General features: G+C 38.9%; 1 protein-coding gene across 2 annotated transcripts in view; it reads left to right on the top strand.

Annotated features, from left to right (window-relative positions):
• The window catches only part of LOC122559761 (receptor-type tyrosine-protein phosphatase beta), a 112,385-nt gene that overhangs the window by 59,632 nt on the left and 39,437 nt on the right, over positions 1-13,316 (top strand). For both annotated transcript variants that reach the window (XM_043709746.2, XM_043709747.2), the window contains 5 exons: positions 1,126-1,392; positions 7,003-7,266; positions 9,494-9,757; positions 10,965-11,222; positions 12,047-12,310. In XM_043709746.2, the coding sequence (XP_043565681.2) occupies positions 1,126-1,392; positions 7,003-7,266; positions 9,494-9,757; positions 10,965-11,222; positions 12,047-12,310 (1,317 nt within the window). The remainder of the gene's footprint in view (positions 1-1,125; positions 1,393-7,002; positions 7,267-9,493; positions 9,758-10,964; positions 11,223-12,046; positions 12,311-13,316) is intronic.

Genomic DNA, 13,316 nt, shown 5'->3' with positions numbered 1-13,316 from the left:
AGCATTACAGCAATTATTCCCCTTTGGAAGTTTTCATTGATTGTGAAGTGCAATGGTGTCATGAAAGACTCTGTATAAATATTCTATTTCTTACTGCTAAACTTTCATGTAAACCTTCATAACCTATGAGATCATTGCAGGATATGAACTGTTACAATCTGGATTCATCTTCAGGCATTTACCAGCTCACCAGTTATCATCTACTTAAGGCTTTCCATCCACCTCTACTGACATAAAATGTTGGGCAATGCTGTTGTATTATGACTCATGATCAGTGTATCAGTATACCTTAAAGAAACAGACTCATCATCATTTAATCCTAGCCTGTGACCTGAGGGTACACAGATCTCACAACCCATCTTACCTTTGATAACTTGAAGCATGCCACTCTTCTGGAAGCATGTTCCTCTCTTGCAACTTAATAACTTGATATTAGCCCAAATACTTATGTGCCTGAAGATAGAATTTTTATTCATAACAGTTGGTTGATTTCTTCACCACCACGATATTCACACCCAGTTTCTTGTATTAAGAAAGATAATGTAAATACTACCACACCAGGTAAAACATTCTGTTGAAGGCAAAATCACACTATTCGCAGATGTGTTTTGACCACTTTGTGCAAAAGGCAGGAAGGAATGGGGCACGAGGTGTTACACCTTTAGACCTCCCTTTGACCTCCAAATCCCACTCCTTCATTATTCTCACCTCTCCAAATCCATACTGTTATTAACCTCACTCTTCCCTCCCATCCTGGGGGATAATTAAATTGCCAGCAGTGTCCATTACTCAGGCATAGTATTGCTGGAGCTGTCACCTTGTTTGGTGACATGGTCATCATTAGGCTGGCTTTTAATTCAAAATTCTTATTGAATTTGGATTTCATTACCTGCCATAGTGGGATTTGATTCCATACCTCCACTGGGGCTCTGGACTATTAGGCTAATGACATTTCCATTACACCAGCTCCTTACCTTCAATAAATAAATGAAGTTCCTATGATTCATTTACAATATATTTCAATTTTACAATGGCTTTAGAGGAACTTTCACACTCAACAAATGACAAAAAATAAATTCGGGCAGTGTTGCTTTCAAATTGTTTTGTAACGCTATTTTTCCTTAGTGCCGGCTCAGGTGTCAAACCATCATGTGACAAACAAGGGGACAACCAACAGCCTACACACCAGCTGGACTAGAGCCGTTGGGGACATTGACAATTACCAAATCCACCTCATTCATGAAAACATTGTAATCAAGAATGAAAGTGTTTCAAGTGAAACCGATCAATATCTGTTTCATTCCCTGAAACCTGGAGGGTCATACTCTGTGGTCATCACCACTGTTAGTGGAGGAATCTCCTCAAGACAATCAATAGCTGAAGAAAGAACAGGTAAGAAAATAACACATAATACAGGAGTGACAATAGCTGTTTGCTCTCCCTGTGGCTTAGTTATGAAATAAAATGTCCATTGTGAAGCTGAGCCTGTGTGCCATGAAAATTTACAATTCTAATCAAATCACAAGGAGCCCATTAGACCTCACATGTCTATGTGAGCCCTTCCAATTAATAACCAAGTCAACCCACTTCCCTGCATTTTCCCCATAGCTCTGTACATTATTTCTCTTCAAGTTGTTTCTCTCCAATCTGCTTCTGAATGTTATTGCCTCCACCACCCTTTAAGGCATTGCTTTTCAAATGTAGGAACAAGGAGCAGGTGTAAGCTATTCAGCTCCTGAAATTGACTTTGCCATTTGGTAAGATCATAGCTTATCGGATTAAAACCTCAAATTCCCATGCAACCCGGCAACATTTTATCTCCTTGTTTACTAAGAATATATCCACACTGACTTGAAAATATTCAAAGGCTGTGCTCCTACTACATTCCCAGGAACAGAATTCCAATTACTCCAGACACTGTGAGAAAGAATTTTAGATTCTCCCATAAGAAATCATTGAATTCATAGTGTTGAAGCAGGCCAAGTCCGTACCAACCTTCCAAAGAACATTCCACCCAGAAATGCTCCCTATCATATCTTCATAACCCTGGACTCCCCATGGCCAATCCATCTAACCTGCGCATCTGAGGACTGTAGGAGGAAACCCACACAGACACAAGGAGAATGTGCAAACTCTACACAGACAGTCATCCAAGGGTGAAATTGAACCCAGGTCTCTGGTGCTGAGGCAGCAGTCCTAACCACTGAACATCTGTGCTGCCCCAGGAAAGAGGAAACACCTTCTCCACATCTATCCTGCGAAGACCTCGTAGGCTTTTAAATATTTCCGTCAAGTCATTCTCTTACACTTATAAACTCTAGCAGATACCAGCCTGGCCTATCCAACCTCTCTTCATAGGACAGCCCATCCATTCTAGGTATTAGTCTGGTAAACATTCTTTGAACTATTTCCAGTCCATTTATATCATTCCTTTGAAACTCTCACCATTTAGATAATATGTGTGACCCTAACTGGGCAAAATGTGATGCTGATCTGCTTCAAGTGAAAACGTTGGTCCTTTGAGAATGGGACCTGTTTAACTCCATTGGAAATGAAACCTATTTTCAGATTTGGATGCTCAAAAACTGCATGAATCCATGTACGATTCTATAAATCACTTCTTTAGATTAGAATCGGTCTGAACATTGGGGCACAGACAGCCTCACACAAGGCACCTCGCACCTTCAATTCATTATGTGGGCCAACATGGCACCTATTGTTAAAATTGATTTGGAGATGCCGGTGTTGAACTGGAGTGTACAAAGTTAAAAATCACACAACACCAGGTTATAGTCCAGCAGGTTTAATTGGAAGCACTAGCTTTTGGAGCGCCATTCCTGGTTGTGGAGCTTAAACTATTGTTAAAGTTCACTTGAGAATGTAACTTGAAGAAAGTTCTGGGATTTACATATGAAAGAATTGAAACCAACATGCCCATTCTAAAAGATGAGAGACTTACCAAACAATCCAGGTCTTTTTCAATATATGATTTCAGTTACATCACACTGTAAACGTTTGCTATAAATTCTGAGTCCTACAATCTTATACTCCACAACCACCTGATGAAGGAGCAGCGCTTCAAAAGCTAGTGCTTCCAAATAAACCTGTTGGACTATAACCTGGTGTTGTGTGACTTTTAACTATTTTCAGATTTAAGTGGTGACAAGTTTGTTGTAGTTTATGATTCATGAGCTAGAAAAATTAATTCACTGAAAGATGATTGAATAACAGCTGGGAGGTCTCCATGAATGTGCTTCCATGGGAAGCTGGCCTATTGGGACAAGATATCAGAAAATGTGATCGTATATTAACCATCCTTGAAATGGTTGGAAAATTTTAGGTGATGCAGTTCTGGTAATTGAGGTTCCCTGATGGGATTACAAGTCCATTAAATAACTTCTGTGTTTTTTTTCAACCATGTTTTTGTTTGAACTCAGGTTGTCCTAATGTTTCTACTGCAATTCACCACCAGGGGGCAAATCGTAACTGCTGTAATCAGAATTATGTGAAAGAGAGGGAGACCATTTGGGCTATAATAACAGCCTCTTTAGGACAGCTATCCAATTCACCCCAGTATCCTGCTCTTCCTCTGTTGCATTACAAAATCTGTCCGTCCTGTTTGTGTTTTCTATGTGATGAGTTGGTATGTTCTACAGCAGTCATACCGGCAACAATAGGCTATGAAGTGCAACCTGAAAAATTGCTTCAGCAGGGTTAAAAATAAATAATATCAGCATTTGAATAATTGCAATATGATGAACAATAAATAAATAAACATTCCATTGAAAGAGACAATGCGTCCCTGAATAATTCAATTTCTTAGCACGCTTGGTATTATGGTCCCAGCTGATGGTACTATTGGACAAATTAGATCTCAATGAAATCTGGCCTTACTGATCATTTGTTTAGCTCAGGAAACATGATGGTCAGTCACTGAAACATAGTCACACGAGGCTACATCATTACCTTAACAACAGAGCAGAAGCTTATTACATAAAAGATAAAAACAAACCAAGGGCAAACTAAATTATCGAGATTTAGAACACAGTTCAAAGAAACACACAGTAAAACAAATTCTCATCTGTTCCCCAACACCATCATTTTGCAATGATTCAAATCCAGACAAGTTACCCCTCCACATCAAAACTTTCAGTTTGAGTTAGTTGATTCTTCCCACTTCATTCTTGTGAACTGTGAAGTCTTCTTACATGAATATTCTCAGATTTGCTTTTAATCACCTGTATATTTCTAACTAACACTCCTGGTCTGGAAGTTGCATAAATTAAACTTTTCTACTAAGATAACGGTTCCCTTAAATGCACTGAAAAATCTCTTTTTTAGGAGAGCCAACTGCACTTCATTCTGATCCCTGGATCATAAGATCTGAGGACCATAAGATACAGGAGCAGAATTAGGCCATTCAGTTCATCAGGTTTGCTCCACTATTTCATCATGACTGATATGTTTCTCAACTATCCTGCTTTCTCTTTGTAACCTTTTATCTCCTTACCAATCAAAAACCTACTCCATCACAGTCTTCTGTGGCAATGAGTTCCAGAGATTAACAACTCTCTGGCTGAAGTAATTCCTCCTCATCTCAGTTCTAAAAGGCCATCCCTTCACTCAGAGGCTGTGCCCTCAGGTCCTAGTCTCCCCTACTAATGGAAACATCTTCTCCACATCTACTGTGTCCAGACCTCTCAGTATTCTGTAAGTTTCAATCAGATCCCTCCTTCTAAACCCAACCAAATCCAGATTGAGAATCCGCAACAATTCCTCATATGATAAGCTCTTCATCCCCAGGATCATTCTTGTAAACCTCGGCTGGACCCCTGCCAATGGTAGCACCACCTTTCCTTGGATATAGAGTCCAAAAATGCTTACAGACTCCCTACAGTGTGGAAGCAGGCTCTTCAGCCCAACAAGGCCACATCGACCCTCCAAAGATCAGCCCACCCAGACACATTCCCCTACCCTATATTTACCTCTCACTAATGCACGTAACCTACATATCCTGAACAATACAGGCAATTTAGCGTTGCCAATTCACCTAATCTGCTCATCTTTGGACTGTGGGAGGAAACCAGAGGAAACCCAAGCAGACACAGGGAGAATGTGCAAACTCTACACAATCAGTCGCCTGAGGCTGGAATCAAACCGGAATCCCTGGCATTGTGAGGCAGCAGTGCTAAGTACTGAGGCACTGTGCCGCTGTACCAAATACCTCACAATATGCTAAATGTGATCTGACCACAATCTCTGCAATACCTATCTGCTCTTGAATTCTAGTCCTCTTGAAATAAATGCCAGCATTCATTTGCCTGCCTAACTGCCAACAGAACCTATATGTTAACCTTAAGAGAACCCCAAATTAGGACTCCCAAGTCACTTTGTGCTTCAGATTTCTAAGCTATTCCCCATTCAGAAAGTAGTCTACACCTCTATTCTTCCTATCAAAGTGCATAATCTCACATTTTCCCACATTATATTACATCTGCCACTTCTTTACCCACTATCCTGGCCTTATCCAGTCTCTCACTTCCTCAACACTCCGTCCTTCATCTACCTTTGTGTCATCTGCAAACCTAGCAACAATGCCCTCAGTTTCATCATCCAGATCATTAATGAATAATGTGAATGGTTGTGCTCCCAACAACGATCCCTGCAGAACTCTACTACTCACCAACTGTCAATTTGAACCCTTATCCCTGGAGTGTAAATGGAAGATTGTTTCTCAAGTCTCCTTTGTACTGCACAAAAAACTTGATCCTCTCAGTTTTCTAAAATCCATTTTTGATTATCCTGAACCAAATATAGACAAATGGCTCTCAATGGTTACTCCAACTGTTATAAACCACCATAGGATAAACAACCTTCCATTAACACTCCAGGAGTCCCTGCTCTCTGGCACATACTGTAAAACTAGTCATTGTTTCGGAGACCTGCATAACCTAGTATTCTTTTAAACCCGTCAGTAAAGTAACCAACTCCAAATGTCACAATACTAAAATCCAATAGGTAAATATGATTGTAATATATATAAATCAGCCATCTTTCATCACATGAATGTATCTCAGTTCATTGTCTGTCTAAGTAAACTACATTAAAGCCTGTGGCAGAGTTTCAAAATTTTATTTTGCACAAACAGCAGGGAAACACTTTATATTCAGAATCACTACAGTATGGAAGCAAGCCATTGGGCCCATTGAGTTCACACTGACCCTCTGAACAGCATTTCACCCAAAACATTTGCCACTTAGCCTGCACATCCCTGGACACTATGGGCAACTTAGCATGGCCAATTCACTAATCCGTACATCTTTGAACTGTGGGAGGAAACCAGAACATCCGAAGGAAACCCATGCGGACAAGGGAAGAAACTCCACACAGACAGTTGCCTGGTGCTGGAACCAAACCCAGCTCCATAGTGCTGTAAGGCATCATGGCTAACTACTGAGCCACTGTGCTGCCCTGAACTTGACCCATTAAATTGATGTTCATAGACACCATGGGCACTTGACCATGCACAAGCAGCCCCCCCATTATAACATCCTCCCTGGCTTATCTGTTGCATCAGAAACTGCTGAGTTGATAGATTAGACTTGATTGAAATATAATAAAATTGTTTGTTATTATGGTCCACTTAAACTGGCTGGCTTTTCACTCCACTTTAATGATTAACATCTCTAATTCATTTTCATTGGATCAAATGTAGAGAGCATGGAATTTCAAAATGTGATTTTATGGGTCTAAAATAGAGTAACATTCAGTCATTACCTTTAAATGATGGTTTAATTTAGTCAATTCCTCTTTACACTATCCTAAGATATGTACAAATTCTAGATACGAATTGGAAGAAAAAAACATAAGGACATAGAAACAAAGAACCAGAAGTTGGCTATATGTGAAATATTCTTCTAACACATGATGCCTAAATGATGATGTAGCACCTAATGCTTGAAACAATGTATTTTAACACTTTTCTTCTGTGTCATTGTTCAGTTCCTTCAAGTGTTCCCAGTGTGATGGTGAATAATCATGGTCGAAATGATTACCTTCTCGTTTCCTGGCTTCCTGCATCTGGGGATGTGGATAGTTATCTAGTGACTCTGTCCCACAACAGGAAAGTTGTCCAATCTCACACAGTCTCCAAAACCAGCTTTGAGTTTCCTTTTGGTTCCCTTACCCCTGGAAGGCTGTACAATGTGACTGTAACTACCAGAAGTGGGAGATATGAAAACTACACTGTCACACAACAGCGGACACGTATGATATCATTTTTTTTCCTTCAAATAATGACATCCAGAATGTGTGTAAAAAATTCTTACAATTTTCGCAATTTACCAGGGTCCTTGAAGATGTCAAGCATCATCCTCTGTCCATCTCTTATAAAGAAAGGCTGGAACTTTTTGCACTGGAGCATAGGAGGTTGAGAGGTGACCTAATAGAAGTTTATAAAATAATGAGAGGTCAGGATAGACTTGATAGCAGTTGTGTTTTCCCCAGGATTGGGAATTTCAAGACTAGCGGATACACTTTTAGGTGAGAGGAGAGAGATTTTAAAAAAGGCATGAGCCAATGTTGTTTTACACAGATGGTGGTTCACATGTTGAATGAACTTCCTGAGGAAGTGATAGAAGTAGTACTGTTGCAATGTTTAAAAGGCATTTGGATAAGTACATCAATAGGAAAGATTTGGAGGGATATGGGCCAGGAGCGCAGGTGGGATTAATTTAGTTTGGGATTATGTGCAGCATGGACTGGTTGGACCGAAGTGTCTGTTTCTGTGCTGTATAACTGTATGACTGTATGTATGACTCTATATTCTGCTGAGCACTGCTGCCAATTGTGTTGTGATTCAAGGTTAATTTGCAATTCAGAATTTATGTGCCTGACATAACGGTTTTGTCTTAGAGAAGTTATGCTCTAGTTTACACTTCAACACTTTGTCTCTTTCTGATCTCGGCTCAGCATTTTCAGATGGCCCATGTGGGGTAGCAGCAGCATGAGTCTCCATGCTGCCTTGCCATGGCTTGAGCATCTGATAATATTACTAGCCAAAGTCTGTTTTTCACAAGGCAGCTATGCAGCATCCCCAATGTGACGCTTTCCTTCCTTTTGTTCCTTCTCTCTTGAGTCCCTTCAGTTAAATTTATTCAAAATATTGTAATACAGTGTCCCTCAAAGCTAATTTTCACCATTAGCTCCTGAAAGTGTAATTTGATGTATTTGAACAATTTTTATAGAACAAAATCACAGAAAACAAACAATATATTCAAATCACATTATAATTAAATCCATAGTTATATTTCAAAATGACCCTCTAAACTGATTGCCAGTTGAACTTGGCTAAAGTAACTTCAGCAGATCCAAATGGAAAATTGAGCTGTGTGCCATGCGCTTTCTATGTGCCTTGTGATTTACTTAGGAATTCTCAGATTAGAATGGAATCTTTGAAGAATTTGAAAGAACTGTTTCATCATCTACATTCTGCAAACTAACATCTTGATCAGGAGATTGGCTCCCATTGGCAGAATAAACCTTCCTTTTGTGAAGGAACTGGCAGGTTTATTGGCCATCAAGTAATTGTCTGTCTAGAGTAAAATTCTACTTTTACGCTTTTTTAAAAGAAGTTGTTAAGTGTTTTTATTTAAAAAGAAGTACTGAGAGATAAATGCAATGAAGGAAAATGAATTGCACTTTCTGGACACAACAGTCAAATATGAGAGAAAATATAGCATTACATTTATTGAGGGCAGGTTTAGCTCAATTGACTGGACTGCTGATTTGACACTACAGAGTAATGCCAACAGCAGTGACTTCAATTCCACCAGTCCAGGTTACCAGGAAGGACTCTACTTCTCAACCTCTCCCCTCACTGAAGGCATGGTGATCCTCTGATTTAAGCTACCACCATTTAACTCTCTCTAATAAGAGAGCAGCCCTATGGTGTGGTGTTACTATGGTTACTTTACCTTGCACTTTGAGTAGAATATAAAGTCATGAACATCTTATTAAAAGTTAATAAAACCCCCAGATTCAAATCTTGCAATGACATTTGGATATGTGTTCAGTCACAATTTATGTGGGATTTATATTTGCAGTACAACCTCGATTATCTGAACGAGATGGGCAGGGAGTATTTTGTTCAGACAACTGATCGTTCAGACAACTGATCTGATCATAAACAAGTGGTAATTTATGAGTGCCGGTTATTGAACATTTCTCGGTTATCTGGCAATGCATGCCATAATGCTGTTTAACTGATAACTGAATGCTGTGTTGCCTCATGCCGTTTTTACAGGACTTTGAGATCTTGTCCACATAATCCGAAATTTGGATAATTGATGTTTAGATAATCGAGGTTTTACTGTACATGTATAGCATTCTGCTGAAACGCTAGACCATTTTTAATCAATTTATTCACCAAGCTGCTCGGGTTTCTTGTCAGCATTTTGCTTAAGTAGCCTTGTAACATTTTCCAATTTTGCAGAACCTGCAGTTGTACAAAGAATCACAGTTATCAACTCCGGAAAGAGTGACTATCTGAAAGTGTCTTGGTTGGATGCATCAGGGGATTTTGACTATTATATAGTAACTATCAAAAACAGTCACAACTTCAGCCAAAGCTTAGAGGTTCCAAAGTCTGAAAATGAATGCATATTCCTCAGTTTAATTCCAGGACGGCTTTACAGCATTACTGTTAGCACCAAGAGTGGGAAATATGAATCTCATCATGTTGCCACTGGAAGAACATGTAAGCATGACATTTATTGCAATAAATATAACATTTCAGTTTTAATGAATATTAAACACTTTGATCTGGAATATTAATAGCTTTGGCAGCAACACCTATGCTTCTGCATGTGTTCGCCATAAGTTAATTTAATTATTTGTTTGGTGACCAGCCAGATTTTAATTTTGGAGTGGATGGCTAAGGATACATTATTTATCAAATGTTTCTTTGGGAAATAACAGAAGAAAGGTGCCTTTGGATAATGTATTAACTTAATATACCCTTGTCAGAAAGAAAAGTTGGGATTCAAAAGTGATAAAAATACAAGCAAGACTATTTTTTTTAAAACCTTGAATGAGTTCATTACATATTTATTAACCTAAAGAGCTATGACAGTAATAAATTGACTGTCCATGTGTAATTAGGACTGTGTTTTGTCATTTTTAAAAAAATATAACTTGCCTCATTTACACAAATTTTAAGAAATTTCGTAACTGCTGGATTTGTAGCATCCTGTTAAAGAATTGAACTGAATCAGTCAAGATTTTGACTATGATTATGAACCGAAGAGCATGATGACTAGAAACAATTAGATAACTTGGTTCCTCATGCCTGTTGTGCCATATAATAGGATCATAACTGATCCTCAATCTCAACTTCACTTTTCCACAAAATTATCCTGTAAGAATTTTACAAATTAGTCTCAACTCCTTTGGAATAAAGAAACAGCTAGCATATGTTGAATCACAAACAAAATTGCAGGGAAACAATGGACCCATTGTTAATTTATTTTAATTCCTCCAATTTAAATGTTTTATTTTCTTTCCCTCTTCAGTTTCTGTGCCTGCTGCACTCCCTTTATTACAGGGTAGCTTGAACCAGTGTCCACAGTTTTCCATAATCTAACCTTGCTGACTTCAGGCAGCCAACAGTTGCATGGAAATGGCCAGGAGTAAAATCATCTTCATGTAGGAAAATGAATGGCTTTCCTGACTGAACCTCGTCCAAAAGCTAAATCATGGCTGCAGGCTTTTCAAATAGAGAGCTGCAGATATAAACAATGGCATAGTATGCTGAATTCCTCACCAATTTAGTCTCCCTCTTTCTTACAAATGTGATCATTTCTTTGTATCAGATTTCACTAATTTATCCTTCCTTTGACATACTTATAGCCTTTTTCAGTAGTGTTGTTGAAATGTCTGATGCTAATGTTGCTCTGTCTGATTAGTTCCGGCTGCTGTTGGTTCTCTAACTGTGGCTGATAGGAGCACAGACACCCTGAATGTTACCTGGGAAGCAGCTGCTGGTGACGTGGATCGCTATGAGATTCAACTACTCTTCAATGACATGAATGTTTTCCTTCCAATAACACTCAGCAGCACATCACATCAATTTACTTCCTTAACCCCTGGACGTCTTTACAAGATCCTAGTCTCCACATGGATTGGGACCCTACAGCGTGCTGCCTTCATCGAAGGTCGTACAGGTAAAAAAGAAACAGATTATTATGTGTCCAATATTTTATGAACAACATTTACACTAACTGCTATGGAATAAAATTTACACTAATATAAAGTTGAGACTGCATCTCACCAATAATGAAGGAAATGTTAGTGGCACAGTTCTACAGAATTAAGCTCTTAACAAAATGCAGTAACTTATCAGAATCAACCCAGCAGCGATAGACTAGCTTGTCATGTGAAGGGCTCCTGTTATTTTGTTATACTATAATGTGGACTAAAGATTAGTTTGTACTGCAATCTATAATTAGAATGTTTTTCGCATCGTAAAATATGGAATCTTCTTTAAAATATATAAAATACCTGTAAGAAAATATATAAAGTTTTGCAAATATAAATAACTTACAACCAATTCTTAAGCCACCCTTGTTCTCACTCAATAATAATTAATATGATATTCTCAAGACTTAACCTAGAAAAGAACGAGGAATTTGAAGAATGGTGTGCAGATATTTAGCTTGAAAAAAAAGGAAAATCTAGATGATTTTACTTAGAAAGCACTTATAATTCTTAAACATAACACCAGACTAAAGTGTTACAGATGCTGAAAATCTGAAATAAAAAACAAAAGTGTTGGAAATACTCAGCAGGTCTAGCAGTGCCTGTGGAGCAAAAACAACATTAAAATCAAGGACGTTTCATCAGAAGAAAGAGAACTGAAACTTTAATTCTCCTTCTCTCTCCACAGATGCTGCCAAACCTACTAAGTATTTTCAGAATTTTCTATGTTTTAATTTATTATTATCTATGACCATGCAGTTATTAATATTCTGAATGTGTCTTTCTGCAGTACCCAGTGCAGTTAAAAATATCCATGTTTCAAATAATGGAGTGACCAAGGGCCTGAAGGTGAACTGGTCTCCTGGAGGAGGGGATGTGGACAGCTATACCGTGATCTTATCCCACAAAGACCATCAGGTCTCTGCCCGCCCTATTCCAAAACACCAGCATGAACACACCTTTTATGATCTAGAAACGGGAGAGCTCTACCATGTGTTAGTTCGGTCAAATAGTGGCAGCTTCCATAACAATGCAACAGCATTTGGATGCACTGGTAAGAATTACTCAGAAATCCTGTGATTAACATCACACTAAAAACTGCTTTGAGTGATTAGGTAAATGCATCGTCAATACAGAAATATCACAGCATTGTCACTTTCTGTGCACAGGGATTTCACTTTCTCTCATTCCCTAACTTTTCAAGTGCCAGGGCACAACACAGGTTAGAGTTGAAATTCAGGGGGGCACTTGCATTTGATACAGATTTACCAAACCTCTGGACTGCACTGGAGTCTAGAGGAATTGAAATTCATCTTCAGGACAACTCAAAATACTTTTCAGCCAATGAAATACTTCTGAAGTACAGTCATTGTTATAAGATAGGGAAATGCAGCAACCAATTAGTGCACAGAATGCTGCTACAAACAGCAATGTGATAGTGACCACGTAACTTGTGTTTATTTGTAGAATGTTAATTGAAGGATAAATGTTGATCAGGACAATAATGATAACTCCCCTGTTCATCTTCAGAATTGTTCAATGGGATACTTTACATCCACATCTGCCTAATATCTCATGCAAAATAGTTAGGATCAGATTTTACTGTCACGTGTATTCAAGTAGAGGAATACCTGAGTACAGTGAAATGTGTACTAGGTCACTATTCTCCAGCACCATCTTGGTTACAAACACTACGCTTAAAAAGCAACAGCAGGAATAAAAGAAACAGAGCCAAAAGGAAAGAAAAATGTCCAGATTTTAAAGCCCCATCTCAATTAAGACATATGGAACGCTCAAGCCCTGATGCAAGTATCCAGGCCCATCCCCGGTTTGGAGTTTGCAGACTTTTGTTGATGCCGCCCCGATCGCTGGGAGGATTAGATTGGATTCCCTACAGTATGGAAACAGGCCCAACCAGTTCACACCGATGAGTAACCCACTTCTCTCTGACTAATGCACCTAACACTATGGGCAATTTAGCACGGCCAATTCACCTGACCTGCATATCTTTGGACAGTGGGAGGAAACCGGACCACCTGGAGGCAACCTGCGCAGACACA

Source organism: Chiloscyllium plagiosum, unplaced genomic scaffold (assembly GCF_037043375.1).
Source record: "Chiloscyllium plagiosum isolate Xiang-an unplaced genomic scaffold, Cpla_swu_hap1 HiC_scaffold_19, whole genome shotgun sequence".
Lineage (NCBI taxonomy): Eukaryota > Metazoa > Chordata > Chondrichthyes > Orectolobiformes > Hemiscylliidae > Chiloscyllium > Chiloscyllium plagiosum.
The sequence above is the reverse complement of the archived record's forward strand: the minus strand, read 5'-3'. Positions and strand labels throughout refer to the sequence as shown.